General features: G+C 41.3%; 1 protein-coding gene across 2 annotated transcripts; it reads left to right on the forward strand.

The window, feature by feature from the left end:
- The first annotated feature begins 2,585 nt into the window (after positions 1-2,585).
- On the forward strand, positions 2,586-10,963 carry PNN (pinin, desmosome associated protein). Of its 2 annotated transcripts, XM_036346426.1 has the most exons (9): positions 2,586-2,763; positions 3,415-3,486; positions 3,884-3,952; positions 4,958-5,030; positions 5,147-5,241; positions 5,410-5,485; positions 6,963-7,118; positions 7,197-7,335; positions 8,519-10,963. In XM_036346426.1, exons 1-9 carry the CDS (start codon positions 2,651-2,653, stop codon positions 9,895-9,897), a joined length of 2,172 nt encoding a protein of 723 aa, XP_036202319.1. In that variant the 5' UTR covers positions 2,586-2,650; the 3' UTR covers positions 9,898-10,963. The 2 variants fall into 2 exon arrangements, with proteins under 2 accessions (XP_036202319.1, XP_036202328.1); XM_036346435.1 differs by lacking the exon at positions 3,415-3,486.
- The last annotated feature ends 11,792 nt before the right edge of the window (positions 10,964-22,755 follow it).

The raw sequence follows: 22,755 nt of genomic DNA on the forward strand, positions 1-22,755 counted from the left end.
TATGCTCATAAGCAGAAAGAAATAGTTATTCATTAATCCTCATCCTTCTTACCTAGCTTTACTTTCGCTTTTTTTTTTTTTCAATAGCACTTCTTCCTTTCTAATGATGGGGTGGAAAAGTTTTCCTTCTAGACCTTCTAGGTTTGTTGGCTGGTTTAATAATTAAGGTGACTTAAACAGATTAACAGGAGGAAAATAAATTTAATTTCATGAATTTGGAAGCTCCATAAAAATATGAGACCCCAAAGACAGGCAATTTTTTTAGCTTAGTTCCTGAGCTAGGAACCTGGGGCTTCAAATGGGAGGACAACTCACAGGTAGAAGAGCAGATGTTTGGTAATCAGATGTTTGCCAAGCTATGCAGGCAAGCCTTTCAGATAAAACGTTATCTCTCAGATTATGTACTATAATATTGTACACTTGAAACATATAATCTTATTAACCAATGGCACCAAATAAATTTAATTTTTAAAAAAGAAAGAAACGTTAACTCTGGTAATATCTCTTTCTGGTCCAGGCCCCCTAAGTAAATTACTGTAGGTAATTAGGGAGTGGTAAAAGTTTTTCTTAAGTCTGCTGGGTCTTAACTGCATTCAGCTCAAAATAATTCATATGCCCAACTGGCACCTGTTGGTTTGGCATAGTCTGCTCTCTTTCACTAACATGCTACATAATTTACTGATGTTTGTCCTCTGTCTCCATACACTTTCTGCTCCCAAGCTCCTTGAGGGAACAGATCTTTTTTGTACACTCATGTATCCAACTTCTTGGAATAGTGGCTGGCACATAATAGGCGCTCACTGGATATTTGTTGAATGAATCAGTATACGAATGATCTTTGCTCCCTGAGGAGTTTATAAACTCCAGAAAAGCAGGAACCACACCTATCTTACTCTAGGATTTATCCTCAGAGCCTAGGTTGCTGCTTCTACATGGGAGGAGCATTTAAAGCTTGGGTGAATTAAGATGGTTACTGGAGTTAAATACAGTTGACTTGCTAATGCTTGGTGCCAGGAGGTTGCCTGCTAACAGATGAAAATGAGAACCCAAAGGTTATTTGTAACATTGTTTGCATGAGAAAATGCTTTCTGAGCTAATATATATATATATATATATATATATATATATACACACACATATATATGCTTTCTGAGCTTATACACACACACACACTAGAGACCCAGTGCACGAAATTTGTGCACTTGGGTGGTCCCTCAGCCCAGCTGGCACCCTCTCGCAGTCCAGGAGCCCTCAGGGGATGTCCGACTGACTGCTTAGGCCTGCTCCCCGTACTCCCCCACCCCAAGCTGTCAGTTAGACATCCTTGGCGCTGCCGGGGAGGCAGGAGAGGCTCCCGCCACCACTGTTGCACTCGCCAACCGTGGGCCCAGCTTCTGGCTGAGCAGCGCTCCCAGGGGGAGCACATTGAATACCAGGGGGCAGCTCTTGCATTGAGCATCTGCCCCCTGGTGGTCAGTGTGCATCATAGCGACTGGTCATTCTGCCATTCGGTCGATTTGCATATTAGCCTTTTATTATATAGGATATATAGGTAGAGCAGAACCAGAAGCTGAACAACCATCTCTCTCTCACACACACACATACACACACAACCAATAATAGCACCGGCTCCCTGGACCCCATCTTAAGCTAACCAGCTCTGGGCCAGGTGTAGAGGCTAATGACTATCTCATGTCTTGTAGTTGCTTTTTTGTTGTAAATATCTTGAAGGCCCATCCAAGTCAGATTGCTGGCCCATTCTGGTCCTAGTGGAGGTGGAGGATGTGACAGTTTATTGCTGAGGTAGGATGTCCTTGGACTTAATTCATATGCTAAGACTCCTGGCGCTTCTTATACTAAGTTAGTACGTCTAATATGCTAAGACTACTGGAGCCTTAGGGTCTGAGCCAACTGATTCGAGGGCTGGACAGACAGAGACAGGGACAGTATCCCCAGACTCAGCCTCCTTATCAGGAAAAACAGGCATTTTCTTAAAGCTATTGAGAGGCATAAGGCACGTAAAGCGTTTCACACTTTGAAAGTGTCTTCAAAGTAACTGTTAGCTATTACGTTTAATGGCTTTTCCTGTTTCTTCATTCTTTGTTTCCCTCCACTAATTTTGGTTTAATCTAATGGGGGGGAAAGACTGCTCCCCTCCAACACTCTCTGGGCATGCGCACCAACAGAACAGCCGCACCCTTTCCTAATCACTGATGGGGGTGAGCGGGTGGTGGGTGAACAGACTCGCCTCCCACCCACTCCGAGGGGATTAGGAGGCTAAACAGCGTAAAGCTCGTCACATGACGGATTAAAAGGGCTGCAAACCTCCGCGCTCCTCCTCTGGAGAGCGAGCCCAGGAGCGCGTCCCTCCGAGGACCCAAGGACTCACAATCCCGCCCCGCGACTGCGCCAACAGCGAGCCCGGCCGCCCGCAGCTACATGTGGGGGGGAGGGGCCGGCTGGCGGACTTCTCATTGGCCCAGCGTCACAAAGCCGGCAGATTCTCCCCCTTCCGGTTGCTGTTGGTTGAAGCCGAAAACTACGCCCACCGTCATTGGCTGAGCCCAGCTGTCAATCCTCCCGCGTCTGGCGGCGCGACACAGCCCGGCGCGGCCTGAGGAGCAGTCGCGAAGCCTGCAGCAGGGAGAAGATGGCGGTCGCAGTGAGAACTTTGCAGGAGCAGCTAGAAAAGGCCAAAGAGAGCCTAAAGAACGTGGATGAGAATATTCGCAAGCTCACCGGGCGGGATCCGAATGACGTGAGGTAAGGGCCGGGTGAGAAATGCGGGCTCCGAGAGGCAGCCATCATCCGGCCGAGGTGAATTGGGGGCGGGGAGAGCGGCCCGCTAGGAGAAGGCTGTTACATCGAGGCCTGTTCCCGGGGCGGCGATGGAACCCGGTCTTCGGTGAGGTGGGGAGTCTCCAGGGCCCCCGCCGTAGGTCCCCGGGCTCGGGTGCGTGAGGTAGGACAGCGCGGCCCGGGCGCGCCGGCGGCCTCCAGGCCTGTGGGGAGGAAGGCCGGCACCGCCGCTTCCCGCCCTGGCTCTGCAGGCCCCGAGCTGCCGCACCAGGCCCCGCCCCCGCCGACCACCCGCCGGCGCCCGCAGGCCCTCCCGGGACCGGCCGCCGCCCCGCTCCCCGGCGCTCCTCCACGTGCGGCTGCCTCGGGGTGGGCCAAGTTAGGAACCGATTCAAGTGTGTTCGCGCGGTCAGCACGGTGTGTGTGGTATCGGGCTTGAAGGAATGAAAATAAGGAAGTTAAATAGGGCCTCCTGCCCCTTTTCTAACACGCGGATTTGGGACGTCTTTTTGGAGTTTTCGTGGGTTTTTTTCCTCACGATGAACCTCCCCCGTGAATGAAACGCATTAGGTGTGTCCACGTGTGATTTTTGCACTGATTGTGAATGTCTCGCAGGCCCATCCAAGCCAGATTGCTGGCCCTTTCTGGTCCTGGTGGAGGTAGAGGACGTGGTAGTTTACTGCTGAGGTAAGATTTCCTTTGGACTTCATTCATATGCTAAGACTTAACGGGTGCTTTTTACGCTACACGAACATGTCTTTCTAAGCAAAATTCGTGGTGGGACCAGTGTTAGAAATGTCTGTGTTTACAGCTGCCACCAGCCGTAGTTTCTTCACGGCTACCTTGTAACTTCATTTATAGGCAAAAACTGGAGCTTGCAGAATATGTTAACTGTACCAGTTTTGTGTAAACTTAATTTTTCTGGTGGGTTTTTTAAAAGATGCTATGAAAGTATCTTGGAGTGAGTGCCTGTTTAACGTTGCTGGGATTGGAAGGATACTTAAAAACGTGAATTCTCTTGCTAAATGGTGGTATCATTGGTCTTAAATTTCAAGTGCTTTCTGTTGGACATTTTTAATCGCAGGCGTGGATTCTCAGATAGTGGAGGAGGACCCCCAGCCAAACAGAGAGACCTTGAAGGGGCAGTCAGTAGGTATGTTGGGAAATTGAAGATTCTGAAAGCATAATTACGTTACCTTTTCTGAGGTAGCATACAAATGTAAATACGTAGTAAATACTGTTTGTCGATGAAATAATAACCAGCCTATAGAAAAGTTTTATGAGAGTTTATTTGAGCTTTGAGTGTATGCCCAGAAAGCAAAATCTCAACGGATGGAGAAAATGCTTTGGAGAGGGGCAGTTTTGCTACTTACTTTATACATTACAATAAAGGGAGGGAGACGTAAGGAGGGATGTGGAACCCATTGGTGATAAAGGAGGCTGGAGAAAGCAAAGCAGGGAAATCTCTGGGATTGGGTGAAAAGCAGAATGGAGAGACACGTTATTTTACATTGGTGGGTACAGGACGGCTAATTAACATTTATAGTGCATAGAGATGGTTGGTGGGAACAAGACAGCAGTAACAACGAGGTATTGGGCTGTGCAGCCTGCAGTTTTGCCTTGGAGGGGTCTAGAAAAGAATTACTCTGTCACTTCAAAGGTAAGTTATCCTAGGTGCTTACCAGCAATGGACAGAGATCACTTGAGATAAAGATTGACCTTTGCTAAGGAAGCTGTAGGGCCTGGGACAGCCATTGCCTGCACAGATAGGATTTATAATTAGACCATCCTGTGTGGTTGGTTACTTTTGGTCACTGAGACATGCAGTTTCACTCAAAACTCAGTTTTTCGCTAATGATAATAAATATTCCCAAAATAAAGGTTATGAGACAAATAAGATTGAGAACATAGTGAATTTGTGCCACTTTTCTGTCTCATACTGCAAAAACAGCCAGTTTGAGAAGGAAAGGAGATCAAAGTCTGGATTGGGCAGTGATGTTATATTTTATTCTTTCACTATTAGAGGAAAAAGTAAAATGGGATGGGGACTGATAGAATGAGGTTTCTGGAAAAGTCCTAGAAAAAGTAGTCATTTACTCTAGGTATGCACTTAAGTCAAATTCTGTAGTGGTCATTTAAATTATTTTTCCTATGACAGGCTGGGTGGGGAGCGTCGGACAAGGAGAGAATCACGCCAAGAAAGCGACCCAGAGGATGATGATGTTAAAAAGGTAATTGAGATTAAAAGAACTTCTTAGAGGATGAATTAGTATTTTCATCTTACAACACTTTAAAGAGTACCACCCATATGCTTGTTAAGTCACTGAGATTTTCTTTTCTATTGTAGCCAGCTTTGCAGTCTTCAGTTGTAGCTACCTCCAAAGAGCGTACACGGAGAGACCTTATCCAGGATCAAAATATGGATGAAAAAGGAAAGCAAAGGTAACTTTGTGACTTCAGGTGGGGGGTGGGGAGCTTTTCAAATAATGCAATTTTAAGAAAATTTAAGCATTTGTCCAAGTGGCTGTAGCATATGTTTCTTTTTAGGAAATGGCAGGTTTAAATGAAGTGGATTTTATTGAAATTAAATTTTCTTTTTCTGTTCTTTAGGAACCGGCGAATATTTGGCTTGTTGATGGGCACCCTTCAGAAATTTAAACAGGAGTCCACTGTTGCTACTGAAAGGGTATTAATGCAATTTTTATTTACTTCCTTTACTTATATTATAAAAAGAAGTTGCTTATGTTTTTAAAAAGAGCCAAAAAGCTCTCCTAAGATTTAATTGCAAGCCTGAAATGGAGCCAAGGAAAAACATAAAACTTTTCTGGAGTTAACTTATCAACCATCAGCCGATCTTTTCTTAAGGTGCTGTGAAGTAATTGAGTGAACTTCCTTGTAAAGAACTGTGGGCTGTGAGTCAGGAGAACGCAAGCTCGATAAGCTCATTTTCTTCAACAAGGAAGTTGAACTCATCATTGGTACTAGTTCAATAATTCTGATTTTTTTTTTAGACTTATTTTCACACTTGGGTAGTACTTAGCACTCTAGAAGCAAAAGCATAAAAGTTTACTGCCCTTCACAGTTTATTTAAATGTGTTATCTTTCTAGAAGCTTTTATTTTGCTGAAGGTAGAAAATTGTGTCTGTAGAGTTGAGCACCCAAGTTACTGCTTCTTAGGGAAGAACTTACATTAGAAAGGGAGAAACAATTCAGTTATAGGAGATTAATAAACTTATTATAGCTTGTATGTATTAACTTTACTACAGAATATTAAAGGCTTAAGCATTTTTTTTTTAAATATATTTTATTGATTTTTTTACAGAGAGGAAGGGAGAGAGATAGAGAGTTAGAAACATCCATGAGAGAGAAACATCGATCAGCTGCCTCCTGCACATCTCCTACTGGGGATATGCCTGCAACCCAGGTACATGCCCTTGACCGGAATCGAACCTGGGACCTTTCAGTCCGCAGGCTGACGCTCTATCCACTGAGCCAAACCGGTTTCGGCAAAGGCTTAAGCATTTTAATGTGTAAATAGTAAGTATTTTTTTTTAATAGAAAGTGTGACTAGTTAATTCATTAGGATATCACGTCTGTCAGATTTTTTTTTAATATTTTTTTATTGATTTCAGAGAGGAAGGGAGAGGGAGAGAGAGAGAGAAACATCAGTGATGAGAGAGAATCATTGATTGGCTGCCTCCTGCACGCCCCTTACTGGGGATCAAGCCCGCAACCCAGGCATGTGCCCTTGACCAGAATCGAACCCGGGACCCTTTAGTCCATAGGCTGACGTTCTATCATTGAGCCAGATAGCTAGGGCTGTCGGATTTTTTTTTTATTCAGAAAGAATAACTGAAGGCAGCCTACTTAAAAAGACTTTTTTTGTGGTTAATTTATGAATCTTACCTAAAAGTCATGTTGGAATAGAAGTTACTGATATTATTGTCTAATAGCTTTAAAACTTAGATTTTTACATGTGAAAGCTTCAGTCTTCATTTCCTGAAAGAGATATTTCAGTCTCAAATGCTAAGTAGTGCTAAGTTTGAATTAGTTGGTACTTTGAATTGCAAATGTAAATCACATATGTAGATAATTTAGTGAAATTGTTATGTTTCACATAATCGGTATGTAATGAGATCTTAAAGTTCATTATTCATCTTTAGCAAAAGAGACGCCAGGAAATTGAACAAAAACTTGAAGTGCAGGCAGAAGAGGAGAGAAAGCAGGTTGAAAATGAGAGGAGAGAACTATTTGAAGAGAGGCGTGCAAAACAGACAGAACTGCGGCTTTTGGAGCAGAAGGTTGAGCTTGCGCAGCTGGTGAGTGGATAGTATTTTCAAATTCTAATATTGGTAATCCATGTTTCAAAAGCATTGATCTTTTTACCTTTTCTTTAGCAAGAAGAATGGAATGAGCATAATGCCAAGATAATTAAATATATAAGAACTAAGACAAAGCCCCATTTGTTCTATATTCCCGGAAGAATGTGTCCAGCTACCCAAAAACTAATAGAAGAGTCACAGAGAAAAATGAATGGTAAGTGTATATGAAGAGATCCATTGAAATATTCCTAGTGGGTAAGGCAATACACTCATACATGCATATTTTTTTGTTTCCTATAATAGTTGATCAAAAAAAATAATATACTAATGTTTTTGAAGCACAGGATCATTTATTTCATGATGTAGTTTAACCAGAAACTTTCATATTTGTAGGTGGTGCTCAATTCATATGTATATTATGCATTTGAGTGAGATGACCTTTTTTTTTTGCTTGATACTTTTTAGTAGGCAGACATAAATACAATGAAGCAAGAAAAAGTGAACATGGAACATAAATGTAGTCCATAGAGGGGGAGCAGCACACACAGAAGGGTAGATACTGCTAAGGTGATTAGATGATTTCTAAGGATCAGAAAAATTAATGCATGATGTACCATAAAATTTATTGTTTGAAGGAAATTTTTTGTCTTTTCTACTAGCATAAAATTAAATAGCGAAAGAATGTCACATAGATAATATGATGCAACTAATTTGTTTATTTTAATCCTCACCTGAGGCTATTTTTTCCATGGAATTTTAAAGTGGAAGGGGGGAAGGGGAGGAGAGAGACAGAGAAAAACTTCAATGTTGCCTCCCTCATACACCCAACCAGCAGGGCCAGGGATCCAGCCTGCAACCCGGGTACATGCCCCTGATCAGAAATCGAACCCATGAACCTTCGATGCACAGGCCAACGCTCTAACCACTGAGCAGTGCAGGCTATAGCGATTAATTTCTTGGTTTCCAGTGGATTGTTGCTTTTGTCATTTTATGTGAATTTATAATTACTTATTTGCCAAAATTAACTTTTATCATTTTCCCCCCTTTTTTTAATCCTCACATGAGGATACTTTTCTATTGATTTTTAGAGAGAGGGAAAGACAGAGAAATACCAATGTGAGAACACACTGATTGGTTACCTCCTGCACATGCCCTGACCAGGGCCGGGGAGGAGCCTACAACAGAGATATGTGCCCTTGACTGGAATCAAACCCAGGACCCTTTGGTCCACAGGCCAACACTCTATCCACTGAGCCAAACTAGCTAGGACATCATTATTTCTTTACAAAAAGACATTTAGATAAAGCTCAATGACAGTTTGTGGCCAGGTGTCAAGTTGTGGCTGAATGTTCTTAATCATAATAAATTTCACACATGTAAATTTTTGTTCTTTATAGCTTTATTTGAAAGTAGACGCATCGAATTTGCAGAACAAATAAATAAAATGGAGGCTAGGCCTAGAAGACAATCAATGAAGGAAAAAGAGCATCAGGTGGTGCGTAATGAAGAACAGAAGGCGGAACAAGAAGAGGGTAAGGTGGCTCAGCGAGAGGAAGAGTTGGAGGAGACAGGTAATCAGCACAATGATGTAGAAATAGAGGAAGCAGGAGAGGAAGAGGAAAAGGAAATAAGTATAGTTCATAGTGATGCAGAGAAAGAACAGGAGGAGGAGGAACAAAAACAGGAAATGGAGGTTAAGATGGAAGAGGAAACTGAGGTAAGGGAAAGTGAGAAGCAGCCAGATAGTCAACCTGAGGAAGTTATGGATGTGCTAGAAATGGTGGAGAGTGTCAAAAATGTAATTGCTGAGCAGGAGGTAATGGAAACCAATCAAGTTGAAAGTGTAGAACCTTCAGAAAATGAAACTAACAAGGAATTGGAGCCAGAAATGGAATTTGAAGTTGAGCCAGAGAAAGAATGTAAGTCTCTTTCTCCTTCGAAAGAGAATGCTAATGCTCTAGAAATGGAAAATGAGCCTGAGGACAAAGAAGAGAAAGAATCTGAGCCCCAACCCGAGCCTATGGCTCTGGCTCAGCCTCAGCCCCAGCCCCTGCCCCTGGCTCAGCCTCAGCCTCAGCTTCAATCTCAGTCCCAACCAGTACTCCAGCCCCAGCCTCTCTCTCAGCCTGAGACTTTGCCATTAGCCGTTGTACAGTCATCACCTCAGGTTATTCAGGAGCAAGGGCATTTACTACCTGAAAGGAAGGAGCTTCCTGTAGGATCTGTAAAAGTCACTGAGGTGACAGTAGAGCCAGTCTTGACGGTACATACGGAGAGCAAATCCAAAACCAAAACTAGAAGCAGAAGTAGAGGTCGAGCTAGAAATAAAACAAGCAAGAGTAGAAGTCGGAGCAGTAGCAGTAGTAGTTCTAGTAGCAGTTCAACCAGTAGCAGCAGTGGAAGCAGTTCCAGCAGTGGCAGTAGTAGTAGTCGAAGTAGTTCCAGTAGCAGCTCCAGTACAAGTGGCAGCAGCAGCAGAGACAGTAGCAGCAGCTCTAGTAGTAGTAGTGAGAGTAGAAGTCGGAGTCGGGGCCGGGGACATAATAGAGATAGAAAGCACAGAAGGAGCGTGGAGCGGAAGCGAAGGGATACATCAGGAGTAGAAAGGAGTCACAAATCTTCGAAAGGAGGCAGTAGTAGAGATACAAAAGGATCAAAGGATAAGAATTCCCGGTCCGACAGAAAGAGGTCTATATCAGAGAGTAGTCGATCAGGCAAAAGATCTTCAAGAAGTGAAAGAGACCGAAAATCAGACAGGAAAGACAAGAGGCGTTAATGGAAGAAGCCAGGCTTTCTTAGCCTATTCTTTGCAGCAGAAGATTTCTTGATGAGTAAAAGGATTACCTTTCCTTGTAAGGAGGATGCTGCCTTAAGAATTGCATGTTGTAAAAATATCTTTTTGGAAAATACAGACTGTTTGTTTACCAGACATTCTTGTACTTTTTGCATAATTTTGTAAGAGTTATTTATCAAAATTATGTGAGGTTCCAAAATATGTAAAAATAATAATAATAAAAAAAGATTAACATCCCTTGTCATCTTTTTTAAATATCCTATTCTCTTCAGTAAGAATCTGTATATTTTAATAGGTAAATCTTTAAGTCTGTTCCCTTCTAATTCTATATCATACTTTGCTTTTGTAGAAATAAATGCTCATTTCTTTCATTAGTTTTGGGATGTTCTCGACACTTGTATAATAAATATCCTCTTGATATCATTTTCAGCCGGTATCATTAGATACCGAACATGATTAGAATGTCTTTGAAGGTTTCCAATTTTATTTGCCTTAGACAATTATTTTGTGTTGTCAAAGTCAGATCTTTGCAGCTTTGGGGGGCCATAGTTCTTAAGATGATTTACTATTTTTTCTAATTTCCCTTGTTATTTTTATTCCCATCTCATATTTACACCGTACATTTGGTATATAAATTAAAACAGTATGATTTGGTTGGCATTTTCTTCACAATTATGGGAACATTTTTTGTCTTCATTGTTTCTTTTGTGATGCGGCATATACATCTGTTAAAATAATCACTTCTTTCCAGGGGAGGGAGGTAGAAAAGTGTATTCTAAACTTGGTTTTTTAGTTTGTGGTCTTGTCTTAACTTTTGTGTTGGCTCTAACTGAAACATGCCAATAAGTGTTTTCAAGAATTTTTGTTGAAGTATTGTATGAAAGTTTACAAAATAAAGAAGGTTCATCTACACTTGAATCTGTAAACAAGATAACACAAGTGTACCAAGTGATTATTAACTTTGTTGTTTTATAAATTTGTATGAGTTTGGAGTATCTGTTGCCCATTACATGTGCAAATAAATGTGGCTTAGATTTGTGTGACTGATTAAGACTAGTACTTGTATTAACTTTTTGATGCTTTATACAAGAGAGCACTTTTGAGTTCATAATTTAACATTGACTATATAGCTTTAGGTTTGACTTTAAACATTCATTATGCCTTCCTTTGACAAGTAAATGGTAATAAAATGTCCACAGGCATTTCCAGCATTGTATAAATGTAAGTGAACAGGTTAAAGGAAAAAACTCTAAAATATCCTTTCTTGGAGTACTAAATAAGCAGTAAATGAACAGAACTCCAAATGTGGGGCTAGCTAGCTACCTGCATCCCTGGGCCAGTTTTATCCAAGAGTAGCTTCATTGGGGATTTTAATACTCTCCAGCAGTAAGTAGTTCCCCCTTATCTGTGAGGGTTATGTCCCAAGGCTCCCAGTGGATGCCTGAAACATGGGTGGTATCAAACCCTATGTATGCTATGGTTTTATCCTAGGGCAGTGGTCGGCAAACTCAGTCAACAGCCAAATATCAACAGTACAACGATCGAAATTTCTTTTTTGAGAGCCAAATTTTTTAAACAAACTGTATAGGTAGGTACATTGTTATTAACTTAATTAGGGTACTCCTAAGCTGGCCTTTGCTAAAAACGTCCTCAATCTGATTGAGGTACATTCACTGAGGTCGACCCCTTCCAACTCTCCCATCCACACTCGTCTTGTATACTTGTTTCATCTATCCTTTGTCACTGGTACGTGTTTTGCAGACGTGACTAGCACTAACCACTGCACATGAGACTGCTGGCTGACTGGCTCACTCAACTTGTGCATGAATCTGAATCGTGCCTGCCTCCTCCGTGCTGCGTATCCCATCACCCGACCGACCCCCCCCCCCCCACACACACACACTTCTAACGCCACTTCAAAATAGACTGGCCCAGGCCGAAAAACGACTTCTGTGCATGGGCCACGAAGTTTCAATTGCAGTGTAGGTGCATGCCCGCACGTGGTATTTCATGGAAGAGCCACACTCAAGGGGCCAAAGAGCCGCATGTGGCTCGCGAACCATGGTTTGCGACCACTGTCCTAGGGAAACAAAAAGTTAGGCATGTTAAGAAATTACCAGTAATGCAAAAAACAATATAATAAAAGGTTATATGAGCCAAAACTGGTTTGGCTCAGTGGATAGAGCGTCGGCCTGCGGACTGAAGGGTCCCGGGTTCGATTCCGGTCAAGGGCATGTACCTTGGTTGCAGGCATATCCCCAGTAGGAGATGTGCAGGAGGCAGCTGATCAATGTTTCTCCCTTCCTCTCTGTAAAAAATCAATAAAATATGTTTTTTTTAAAAAAAAGGTTATATGAATAGTTTCAGGGTATCCTTTGCCATTTAATACTTTTGATCTCAATTGCAGGTAACACCATGGGTGGGGGGGCTACTGTACAAATTTTTTCCTGTGCCAGGATGAGGAAAATATAACCATTTAAAAGGGATGACAAACTTCATTGGCCAGTGTGGCTCAGTTTGGGCATCCAGCCCATACACCAAAAGGTTGCCTGTTCAATTCCTAGTCAGGGCAGCCTATCACTTTCCCATCATTGTTTCTCCCTGTCCCTTCCCTCAATAAAATCATTTAAAAGAAGGGTTACGTATTTTAAAGTCCTTATTTTATGAATAAAAAATAATTTTATGTAATAAGATCCTTTGTATAAGTTAAATTTTGTTCACTCGTGTTTTTCTGCAAAATTTGAACAATTTTCATGGTACTTATAGAAAAGGCTAGTTTTGGCTTTAAGCGCAGTTGTGAGTGGTGGTGATGGTATAAGGCATGGGGGAGAAACGTTTTGCTGATGTATATAGAAATAATTCTAATTTTACTTGTGCATTTATAAATTGGAATCTTTCATTTTTGTAATTAAGTTTATTTTTATTTCCAATTAATGCTTTCTCTGTAGAAGTGAAATTTTATGGAATTCAGAGAATTATAATATACTTAGAAAAAAGGTCAAATATAAGTAATGTTAGAACGTAAAAGTAGGAACAGTTTACTGTTGAGGGAGGCAGGGATATTAGAGGTTATAAATTAGTGTTTGTGATAAGTTTAGAAGCTGAAGAGGAACAGGATTAATGAGTAAAGACAAATTAGTTTGGAGCTCAGTAAATTAGCAAGCATCTAATTTGGTGTTTAGAAAACATCTTATTTACCCTTAAGATGCAAGGTTTGTACTGCCACAGAAATTAGAAGATTCTTTAGTCTTCAGTGAACTGTCCAATCCAGGGCTCATCTATGTACTGTTTCTAGAACTGGTAACCACACATATACTTTCGAAATTTGGACTAAGCAAGTCAAAATAAGTTGACCAAGCTTATAAGTTAAAAAATTGGCAAATTTAAAAGGAAAGGTGTTAGTGATAACATGGTACAGTAATAATGGGTCAGTGCTGTCAGAATAAGTCATTAAAAGTTTTTAGCCTTGGCTGGTTTGGTTCAGCAGTCAGAGCATTTGGTTAGGGAGGCAACCAATCGATGTGTCTCTCATGTCGATGTTTCTCTCCCCCTGCCTCCCATCTCCCACTCCCAAGTAATCAATGGGAAAAATATCCTCGGGTGAGGATTAAGAAAAAGTTTGGGGGTTCAATCACTTAAAATGAGTTTTTAAAAAATCATTACTGAAATTGAAAAAAGTCCTACCCAGTTTCCCTTGAGATAATGCCATTAAAGTGTTTAGTCCAGGAAAAAAGTCAGCTATTTACATGGTTGGACCTTCCTACTCTAGTAAACCAATGGGGACGGTTAGTAAAAGTGAAAATTTTGCCCTAGCCAGTTTGGTTTCGTGGATAGTGTCCGCGGGTTTGATTCTGGTCAAAGGCATGTACCTCACCTGGAGGCTCATTCCCCGGTCCCAGTTGAGGGCGACCAGTTGAGACACATCAATGTTTCTGTCTCCCCTTCCCTTTCACTCTCAAAATCAATGGAAAAATATTCTCTGGTGAGGATTAACCACAAAAGTCAGAAAATTTTTTACACTTTTTCTCACCTAGCATGATCTTTTCTAAAAAAATATAATTATTGAAATAATTATAACTCTGCTTGCCATGGCCATTTGAGTACCCTGTTTAAATTTGTAATAATCACTACTTGGCCCTAGCCGGTTTGCTCAGTAGATAGAGTGTTGGTTGCAGACTGAAGGGTCCTGAGTTTGATTTCAGCCAAGGGCACATGCCGAGTTGTGGGCTCGATCCCCAGTAGGAGGCATGCAGAATGTAGCTGATCAAATCTCATCACTGTTTCCCCCTCCCTTCCTCTCTGAAATCAATGAAGAAATATATTTTTTTTAAAAATCACTACTTGCCTTCACTGCCCTTTTCTTGCTTTATTTCCTTCCATAACATTTAGCATTATGTTGTAGTTATATCATGCTTTGGTTTATTATCTGCTTCCTATTAGAATGCAAGCTCCAAAGGCAATACTATCACAAATGAATTATGACAGGTCAGTGTGGTTTATGTGTTTGTCTTTACAACTACAGTTACCTCTCTTCCATTGTTTTAAACAATGACTCGAGATACATCAAGGAATGGCTGAAGCAGAGTAAACAAGGGAGAAAGTTAAAAAAAAAAAAAAAAGTAGTCCAGCTTGTATAGGCCCTTCCAGGCCATTTAAGTCCTTTATCTTTTATCTGTGGGAAATTATTAGAGGGTTTGAACAGAGGGGTAAAGTAATGGGATTTATGTACTCAATCAGTCTGGCTGCTGTGCTGAGAAAGACTAAATGGGACCAAGGGCAGGAACAGAAATAGGGTAGTGCTATAATTAGGCAAAATATAGTAACTTAGGCCAGGGTGGTAGCAGTGAAAGTGGTGATCGGATTCTGGATATACTTGGAAGATGGTCACCAAGTGATTTGCTGGTGGAATGTACATGGAATAAGTCAAGGATGAAAGATTTTACCTGAGCAACTAGAAATGACTCGCCATTACCTGAGATGGGGAAAAAACTAGAATTAACAGATTTGGGGATAGTGGAGGTCAGTGGCTCAGGAGCTTAGTTTGAGATTTCCTATTAGACACCCAAGTGAAGATGTGAAGTCAAAGAAGTTAGACATAACATTTTAGGTTCAGGAGATAGTTTTGTCCTGGAAATAATGAATTTGAGAGTTCTGAGCATGTCAATGGTAAGATCACTGAGGAGTGAGTGTAGATAGGGAAGAGATCAAATGGCAGCCCTGGGCACCTCAGCTTTTAACAGGACGGGGTGCTAAAAAGGAACCAGTAAAAGAGAAGTGAACTGAGGTTGCTGAACCCAGTTTAACACCTGGTGTCATTTGTCCGCTTCGAGCAAATGCAGTAACAGATTGTGCTTTGGAACTAGAGTGGGTGTCGGCGGTTGCTTACCACTCAGCTTTGTGTCAAAGTGTCAGGCCATGAAAAGCTGTGGCCCACCCCCTGGCAATGGGCAAGGAGACACGTGATTAGTGGTTGCTCTTACAGCAGTCAGGAGTGAACAGACAAGACAGTCCCTACTTAATTCATCCTAGCTTGATGCCTGTATTGCTGGTCAGAGCTGTTTCATGCCTGGGGCATAAAAAAAAAGAGAAGGAAAAGTAATGACAATTATATCCCAGGGTCTCAATATGTTCCAAATAGAAATACTAATTAATTATTGTTAATGAGGTTAACTGAGAGTCATGTTCCTCCATTTAGAAAAGACTGCTTAATCCAGAGATAATGTGGAATAGATAATATTAGTTGATATAATAGTGGATACCCTTTGGTGTCTTCATCAGAAGTATCATGATCTTCAATGTTGAAGTGAATTGGGACATCATTAACATGCTTCTTAAGTGTATAACTAGAAAGGGAATTTGTTATCCCTAAGTCAACCAAAATAATCACAACATTCAGATAAATACAGAAACTTCCAAAATAGTATGGCTGTGAAGTATCGCCTTCATCACATTGTAGGAGATAAATAAACAAAACACAATCCTACATGACTAAGGAAAAAAATCATAACCTGTCAACTTCTCAGACTAGCCAGAATGACATCCTGCCACATTCTTCTGGGATCTCAACTAGCAACTTTGACCTACAAAAGCTTATATCAGTAAAAATTTCCCTGGATACAATGATTTGAAAAGTGAAACATTACTTAGTGTAGGAAATACATATTTAAGAAGATGGTTCTTTGAAGTCTTGTTAAAATGAAAAATGTAGGCTCCTTTAGGTCATAAATGGTAAATAGTGTTGAAGATACTTTCTTTTTTTAAAAATATATTTTATTGATTTATTTTTACAGAGAAGAAGGGAAAGGGATAGAGAGTTAGAAACATCGATCAGCTGCCTCCTGCACACTCCCCACTGGGGATGTGCCTGCAACCAAGGTACATGCCCTTGACCGGAATCGAACCTGGGACCTTTCAGTCCGCAGGCCGACGCTCTATCCACTGAGCCAAACCGGCTAGGGCTGAAGATACTTTCTTGAGAAAATGTAAAATAAACTCCTGAAGAAATAGAAATACAAAATGCTTAGGGCATTTGTTGTTGATTGCCTTCTATGAAGCTATGGTGAGCCCAAGTCATGGTTACACCTGAAGGTGAAATTATGGATGTATTTAGTAAATTTAGTGGATTAATTCTCGGCAAAGCCTTGGAAAGCACCTCCTCAAATGATTTCTTGTTTTCACCAGTAGCAGTAAGTACATTGTTAATATATATATTTTTAAACATATTTTTATTGATTTCAGAGAGGAAGGGAGGGGGCGAGATAGATAGATACATCAAAGATGAGAATGAATCATTGATTGGCTGCCTCCTGCACGCCCCCTACTGGGGATTGAGCCCCCAACCCCGGCATGTGCCCTTGACCGGAATCAAACCTGGGACCCTTCAATCCGCAGGCCAACGCTCTATCCACTGAGCCAAACTGGCTAGGGCTTGATGAGTCTTTTAATTGCTTTTTTTGCATTTATTTTTATATACTCAGTGTCAAATTTGTGTGCTTGATCTAATCCTTGAATAATGCTAAAAAAAATTGTCACAAGAGACATCTGCTTGTTTAAGCATTCTTAGCTTTGAACTAGTAGAAGGCTCAAAGGTAATCATTATTGGAGTTTTCTTATAAAGATGAAAAGATGTATTTTTGCTTTCAGTGACCTAATATATTTCTATCCTGCTAAAGGATAAATGAACCTCATGAACAGAACTGTAAAGTTAAGAATTCTCCACATAATTCAGATAAAATAATTTTTTTGGCTTAAATGTTAACTTTAAAATGACTTTGAACTATCCTTTTTGGTACAGTGGTAATGGATACATGACTATGTATCAGAACCCATAGAACAGTATGCCTCAAAGGGTTAATTTTACTGACTGCAATTTTTTTTAATTGATTTTTTTACAGAGAGGAGGGGAGAGGGATAGAGAGTTAGAAACATCGATGAGAGCGAAACATTGATCAGCTGCCTCCTGCACACCCCCTACTGGGGATGTGCCCGCAACCAAGGTACATGTCCTTGACTGGAATCGAACCTGGGACCCTTCAGTCCACAGGCCGACGCTCTATCCACTGAGCCTAACCAGTTAGGACTGACTGCAATTTTTTGTTGTTAATCCTCACATAATATTTTTTCCATTGCTTTTCAGAGAGAGTGGAAGGAGGGGAGAAAAGGGGCAAGAAACATCCATGTGAGAAAGACACATCCACTGGTTGCCTCCCCCACATACCCTGACTGTGGGCAGGGAGTGAACCAAAACCCAAGTACATGCCCTTGACCAGGAACTGAACCTATGGCCCTTCAGTTCTTGGGCCAACGCTCTAACCAGTTGAGCAACACTTGCCAGGCCCTGACTGTGAAATTTTAAATATCAACTTGGATGGCAGGGGAGCCCAAGTTGGAAGTAGGCTATGGCAAATCTAACTGTATTACAAACATATGACATAGGACACTGAAGGAGATGGGGAAGAAAGGAGCTGACCTAAATAACTTTGTAAACAAGTGTTTTGATTAGATATAAGGCTGTAGACAAAAAGAGCTGTAAACATTTAACTCCAATTGGTCAATTGGTTTATCACAGGGTATGTGTTATCAATCTTGTTTTTTAAGAAATATGTTTTTATTGATTTTAGAGAGAGAGGAAGGGAGATGGAGAAAAAGAAACATTGATCGACTGCCTCCTGCATGCACCCTATTGGGGATCAAGCCCACAACTCTGGTATGTGCCCTGACTGGGAATCAAACGGGCAACCTTTTGGTGAATGGGAAAACGCTCAACCAACTAAGCCACATTGGCCAGGGCTGCGTTATCAATTTTGAAACTACATTACATGTATCCTGGGGTTGAACAAACAAGTAAATGTACTGTAGATAAAAAGCCAGGTTTTGCCTGACCGGTGTAGCTCAGTGTTGAGTGTTGACTTGTGAACCATGAGGTCACAGTTAAATCCCTGGTCAGGGCATATGTTCAGGTTGTGTACTTGGTCCCTGGTGGGGGGTGTGCAGGAGGCAGCCAATCAATGATTCTCTCACATCATGGATATTTTTATCTCTCCCTTCCTTCCTCTCTGAAATCAATAAAAAAATATGTTTTTTTTAAATCTAGGTTTCTTACTATTGGATAACTTACTGTTGAGTTTTTTGATATTCCTCCCTCCAGGACATGGAACTAAATTCCCCTCTTTTGAAAGTGAGTGGAACTTGGTATCTTTCTTTAAATGAATAGCAAATAGGTACTTTACATTAGAGACACTTGGTAGACATCAACTTAACCAAGTAATCAATATTAACAATACCAGTTATTAGACATATTGATATCATATGTATCCATTGACAAGCTCTAATGAGCAGGGCACACCACTCTGACAATATTCTTTCCCCCAAATCTATAACCTTGGTCTAATCATGAGGAAGCATCAGACAAACCCAAACTGAGGGACATTCAGAAGCATCAAGATCATGAAAGTCAAGGAAGAGATAAGAGACTGTCCCAGAAGGTTGCCATAGAAGATTGAGATGTGACAATGTATCAGAAAAAGGACATTAGTTGGAAAACTAGGGAAATATCGATGTGAGAGAAACACATCGATTGGTTGCCTCCTGCACAGGCCCTGACCAGGGTCCGGGCCGGGGAGGAGCCTGCAACCGAGTCATGTGTCTGGAATCGAACCGGGGACTCTTTGGTCCACAGGCTGTTCAATGCTCTGTCCATGGAACCAACCTGGCTAGGGCAATATTTTTTCTTAAAGAAGCTTGGGGGCCTGTCGTACTTAGGGTCACGGACACCAAAAGAAGCAAGGAGGAAAAGATACAGAAATGGGAAGAGGACAGCAGGGGGAGTGAAGGAAGAGGATTTTGGATGGGATTATGTAAGAGTATATAAAATTGACTAATATGGGCTCTTAAAAGACATTCAGGTTGTTGATGATTGTTAGTATTCTACACTGTTGGTCATTAATTTGCTCATATATGGAAATTTATCAAGCATTCTCTATGGTATTTGGGAATTCAAAGGCTTTATAGCTTTGCTTGCTGGATATTTAGAGTTTTACTGCTGCTACTAATATCAACCCAATAACAAAGACTTATATGGGATCCAATTCTTTTTGTCAGAATTCTTTTTACAGAAGAGAATATTTAATTAAACCCAGCTACTGACTTTCTTTTTGAAATGAGAGAGCAGTTGAGCTAACACAGCTGAAGATAGACTTTCATTTAGTTATGAGGCATGAAGAGTGTTGCTCTTGAAATCAATTCATGTATTCAACCATGCATGCATTCTTTTTCATTCAATAAAAAGCTATTGAGTGATGCACTTATTAAGTATTTAACCTAAGAGAATTGGAGAATAAGGATTTAGCAAAGCAAAAAAAAGTAAAATTATATGTTAAAAACACAAATAATGTCATTCCCTTCCTTAAAACTTTCTATGGTTTCCCATTGCACTTAGAATAGAACTTACATTTTATTTCCACAGCCAAAAGTCCCTGCATAATTGGACCTCTGTTTTCATCTACTTTATGTCCTGCCATTCTCCATCTGCCTTTAGGTTTCTTGATTATATCTGTTAAGTTAGTTTCCACCTTAAAGCCTTGTTTCTGACATCTTGGAATGCATCCAATATGCCTACTTTGTTTTTTCTTTAAATCTTTGAAAATCAAACTTCAGGCAATGAAGTATGACCTCATTAATTCTTCCTTTTGTACAGAATGTTCTGCCTTCCTACTCCCTGATATTAAGTCTGATGTCCCTTTCCAGAGATGCCTTCACCAACAAGTTTATCTGAATAGACACATCACCATAATAACTTATCACCACCTGCAGTTACCTTGTTCATTTATTTGTCTGCTTGTTCTTATCTGTCTCCCTTCAGTAGCATGCAAGGTCCATGAGAGCAAGGACTTTGTCCTGTTCAGTCCTATAGCTCCCGTCCCTAGAATAGTGTCTGACACATCATGCATGGGCAGTCAATAAATGATACCTATCTTGAAAGATGACATTTGCATTTGAAATATTAAGCTCACTGGTTCAAAGCTGGTGCTTCAGAAAACATTAAATTCCTTTCTTTCTCATTGATTAAATTAATAAGTTCAGTCCCCTGATCAGCAAATATTACATACATATCATCTTGTATGTAGGAGATGTTACCTACTATTATTCAAAAACATATACTAGTAGTAAACGCCCAGCTGGTGTGGGTCAGTAGTTGAGGATCGACCCATGAACCAGGAAGTCACGGTTCGATTCTGGGTTAGGGCACATACCCGGGTTTCAGGCTAGATCCCCAGTAGGGGGCATTCAGGAAGCAGCCAATTGATGATTCTCTCTCATCATTGATGTTTTTATCTTACCCTTTCCCTTCCTCTCTGAAATCAATAAAAATATATATTTTTAAATCCCATATAGTAAAGGAGTGATGACAGTATGTGGGGTATTCTCTTCGTTCCTCCCAATCCATTCTCCACTCTTTGCCGTGCTGGTATGTCCCCAGAACACAGGTCTTTAGGACTTCAAAGTGTTCCCTTATTCTCTGGCATCTGGCTGGGCTTGATCAGGAGGTACCATCAGGAGGTGGGCAAGTAGAAGGTTCTCTTGACTGAGTTCCTGTACAGAAGCCTTTATGTTCCTATTAGACAGTCCTTTCCTGTAGTTCTCTGCAGGTAGTAGTCACCATTTCTCCATGCCTGGGGATCTTACATCTCCTGTTGGTTTCCCTTAACCCTGCCCACACCTTTGTAAATAGTCCCTCATTAAAATCTCAGTCATTGAGGAATGCCATCCTTCAAAATGGAATACCCAACTGTTGCCTGGTACACCTCTGACTGATAGCGACAGAATAAGAAGTGGGCAGAATTAAAGCATGGCCTTTAGCAACACAAAAGCAACAGGAAAGAAGAGCCATGCCGTGACTAGCACAAAAGATGGGCCAACATGTGTGCATTTTGTCATGTTCTCTTTTTGCACTGGTGGCTCACTAGCTTCTGAGGTTGGGTCCTCTAGAAGTAGATGCTGAGACAGAGTTTAAGGTTCAAGGGACCCTTATGAAAGGAATGGGGAGAAACCAGGATTGGGCAGAAGGAAAGGTGAACTGCAATGTAGGTTCCATAAAGCTCCAGTCAACCCAACAGGGGACTCTGGAGCGAGGAGTGCCTGTCAGAGTGTCCCACATTAGGCTGAAATGACCCTGCCTTTGTACTCCCTTGTCGTTTACTCGTTAGATTCACTAAATCACCCAGAAGGGGCAATCGTGGTAGGGAGGCTCTCTGCAGCTGAGGTAGACCTTGAAGTAGCTGGCAGCCAGAGGCTATCTGCTAACTGCACTGCCTGAAGCTGAGCAGAAAGTCTTGCCTTGAAGAGGGGATGTTGAGGGCCATTGTCCATGTCTTTCACACCACTTTGAATCTCAAGCTCTCCTGGGCTTTGATTGCTTACTGTGCACATGTCTACATTGGGAACTGTTTTCAAGGGCTCTGTTCTAGTGCCCTCTTCCCAGTTAAAAAAACAAAAACACAAGAAACCCTTGCTTTATCAGTTCAGCTAATCCCAATTACCTTTTAATAAGATTTACCTATTTTTTAAATTGCCAGCTGGTTGAAGGAAATATGTTTCCACTTTAGGAAACCTGAGGTATTAAGAGAGAAGATAGTCCTATATAGTGTCATAAGTAACATCACCAAGCAGTAGAAGAGCAATATTCATGATTACATCTTCATATTCTCATGGAAAGAATTACTCTGCAATATTGAGTCTATGATACTGAACCTGTGTGTGGCTTTGATGATTCCTCCTTTAGCTTTATGTAGTAGATGTAGTAGGTAGTCTTACCTCCTGCATGGCATCTGAAGAATACCATAGGCCTCCCAAATTGGCATTCCTGGCTGAATGTTACCATGAAATCTTCCTCGGCAGCAGTATTACATTTTAATATTAACCCAACAGTTGATCTGCAAAATGCATCAGCAATTAGGTAATATCTGGCTAAGTGAATATAACTATTTTTATAGTGAAAATTGATACTTCGGTTTCTTTAAACTAAGTGCTCTTATCCCTTTCATGTACTAACCTCTTTATCTGGGTCTGTGAGAGACAGTTAACATTGTGCTACCACATTTTAAGATATCTTGTTAAATTATCTATAACTAGAGCCCAGTGCATGGATTCGTGCACCAGTGGGGTCCCTTGGCCTGGCCTGTGGGGATCAGTTGAAAGTGGCAGTCTTACATCCCCTGAGGGACGTAGTAGTGCACAAAGCGGCAGGGGAGGAGCCCAAGCCCAGGCCAGGTGCTGCGCCACTCCCACTCATCCCGGCCCTGCTGCGCCTGCTGCCACCGCTCAGTAGGCTTGCTGCCTGTC

Source organism: Myotis myotis, unplaced genomic scaffold (genome assembly GCF_014108235.1).
Source record: "Myotis myotis isolate mMyoMyo1 unplaced genomic scaffold, mMyoMyo1.p scaffold_m19_p_1, whole genome shotgun sequence".
Taxonomy (NCBI): domain Eukaryota; kingdom Metazoa; phylum Chordata; class Mammalia; order Chiroptera; family Vespertilionidae; genus Myotis; species Myotis myotis.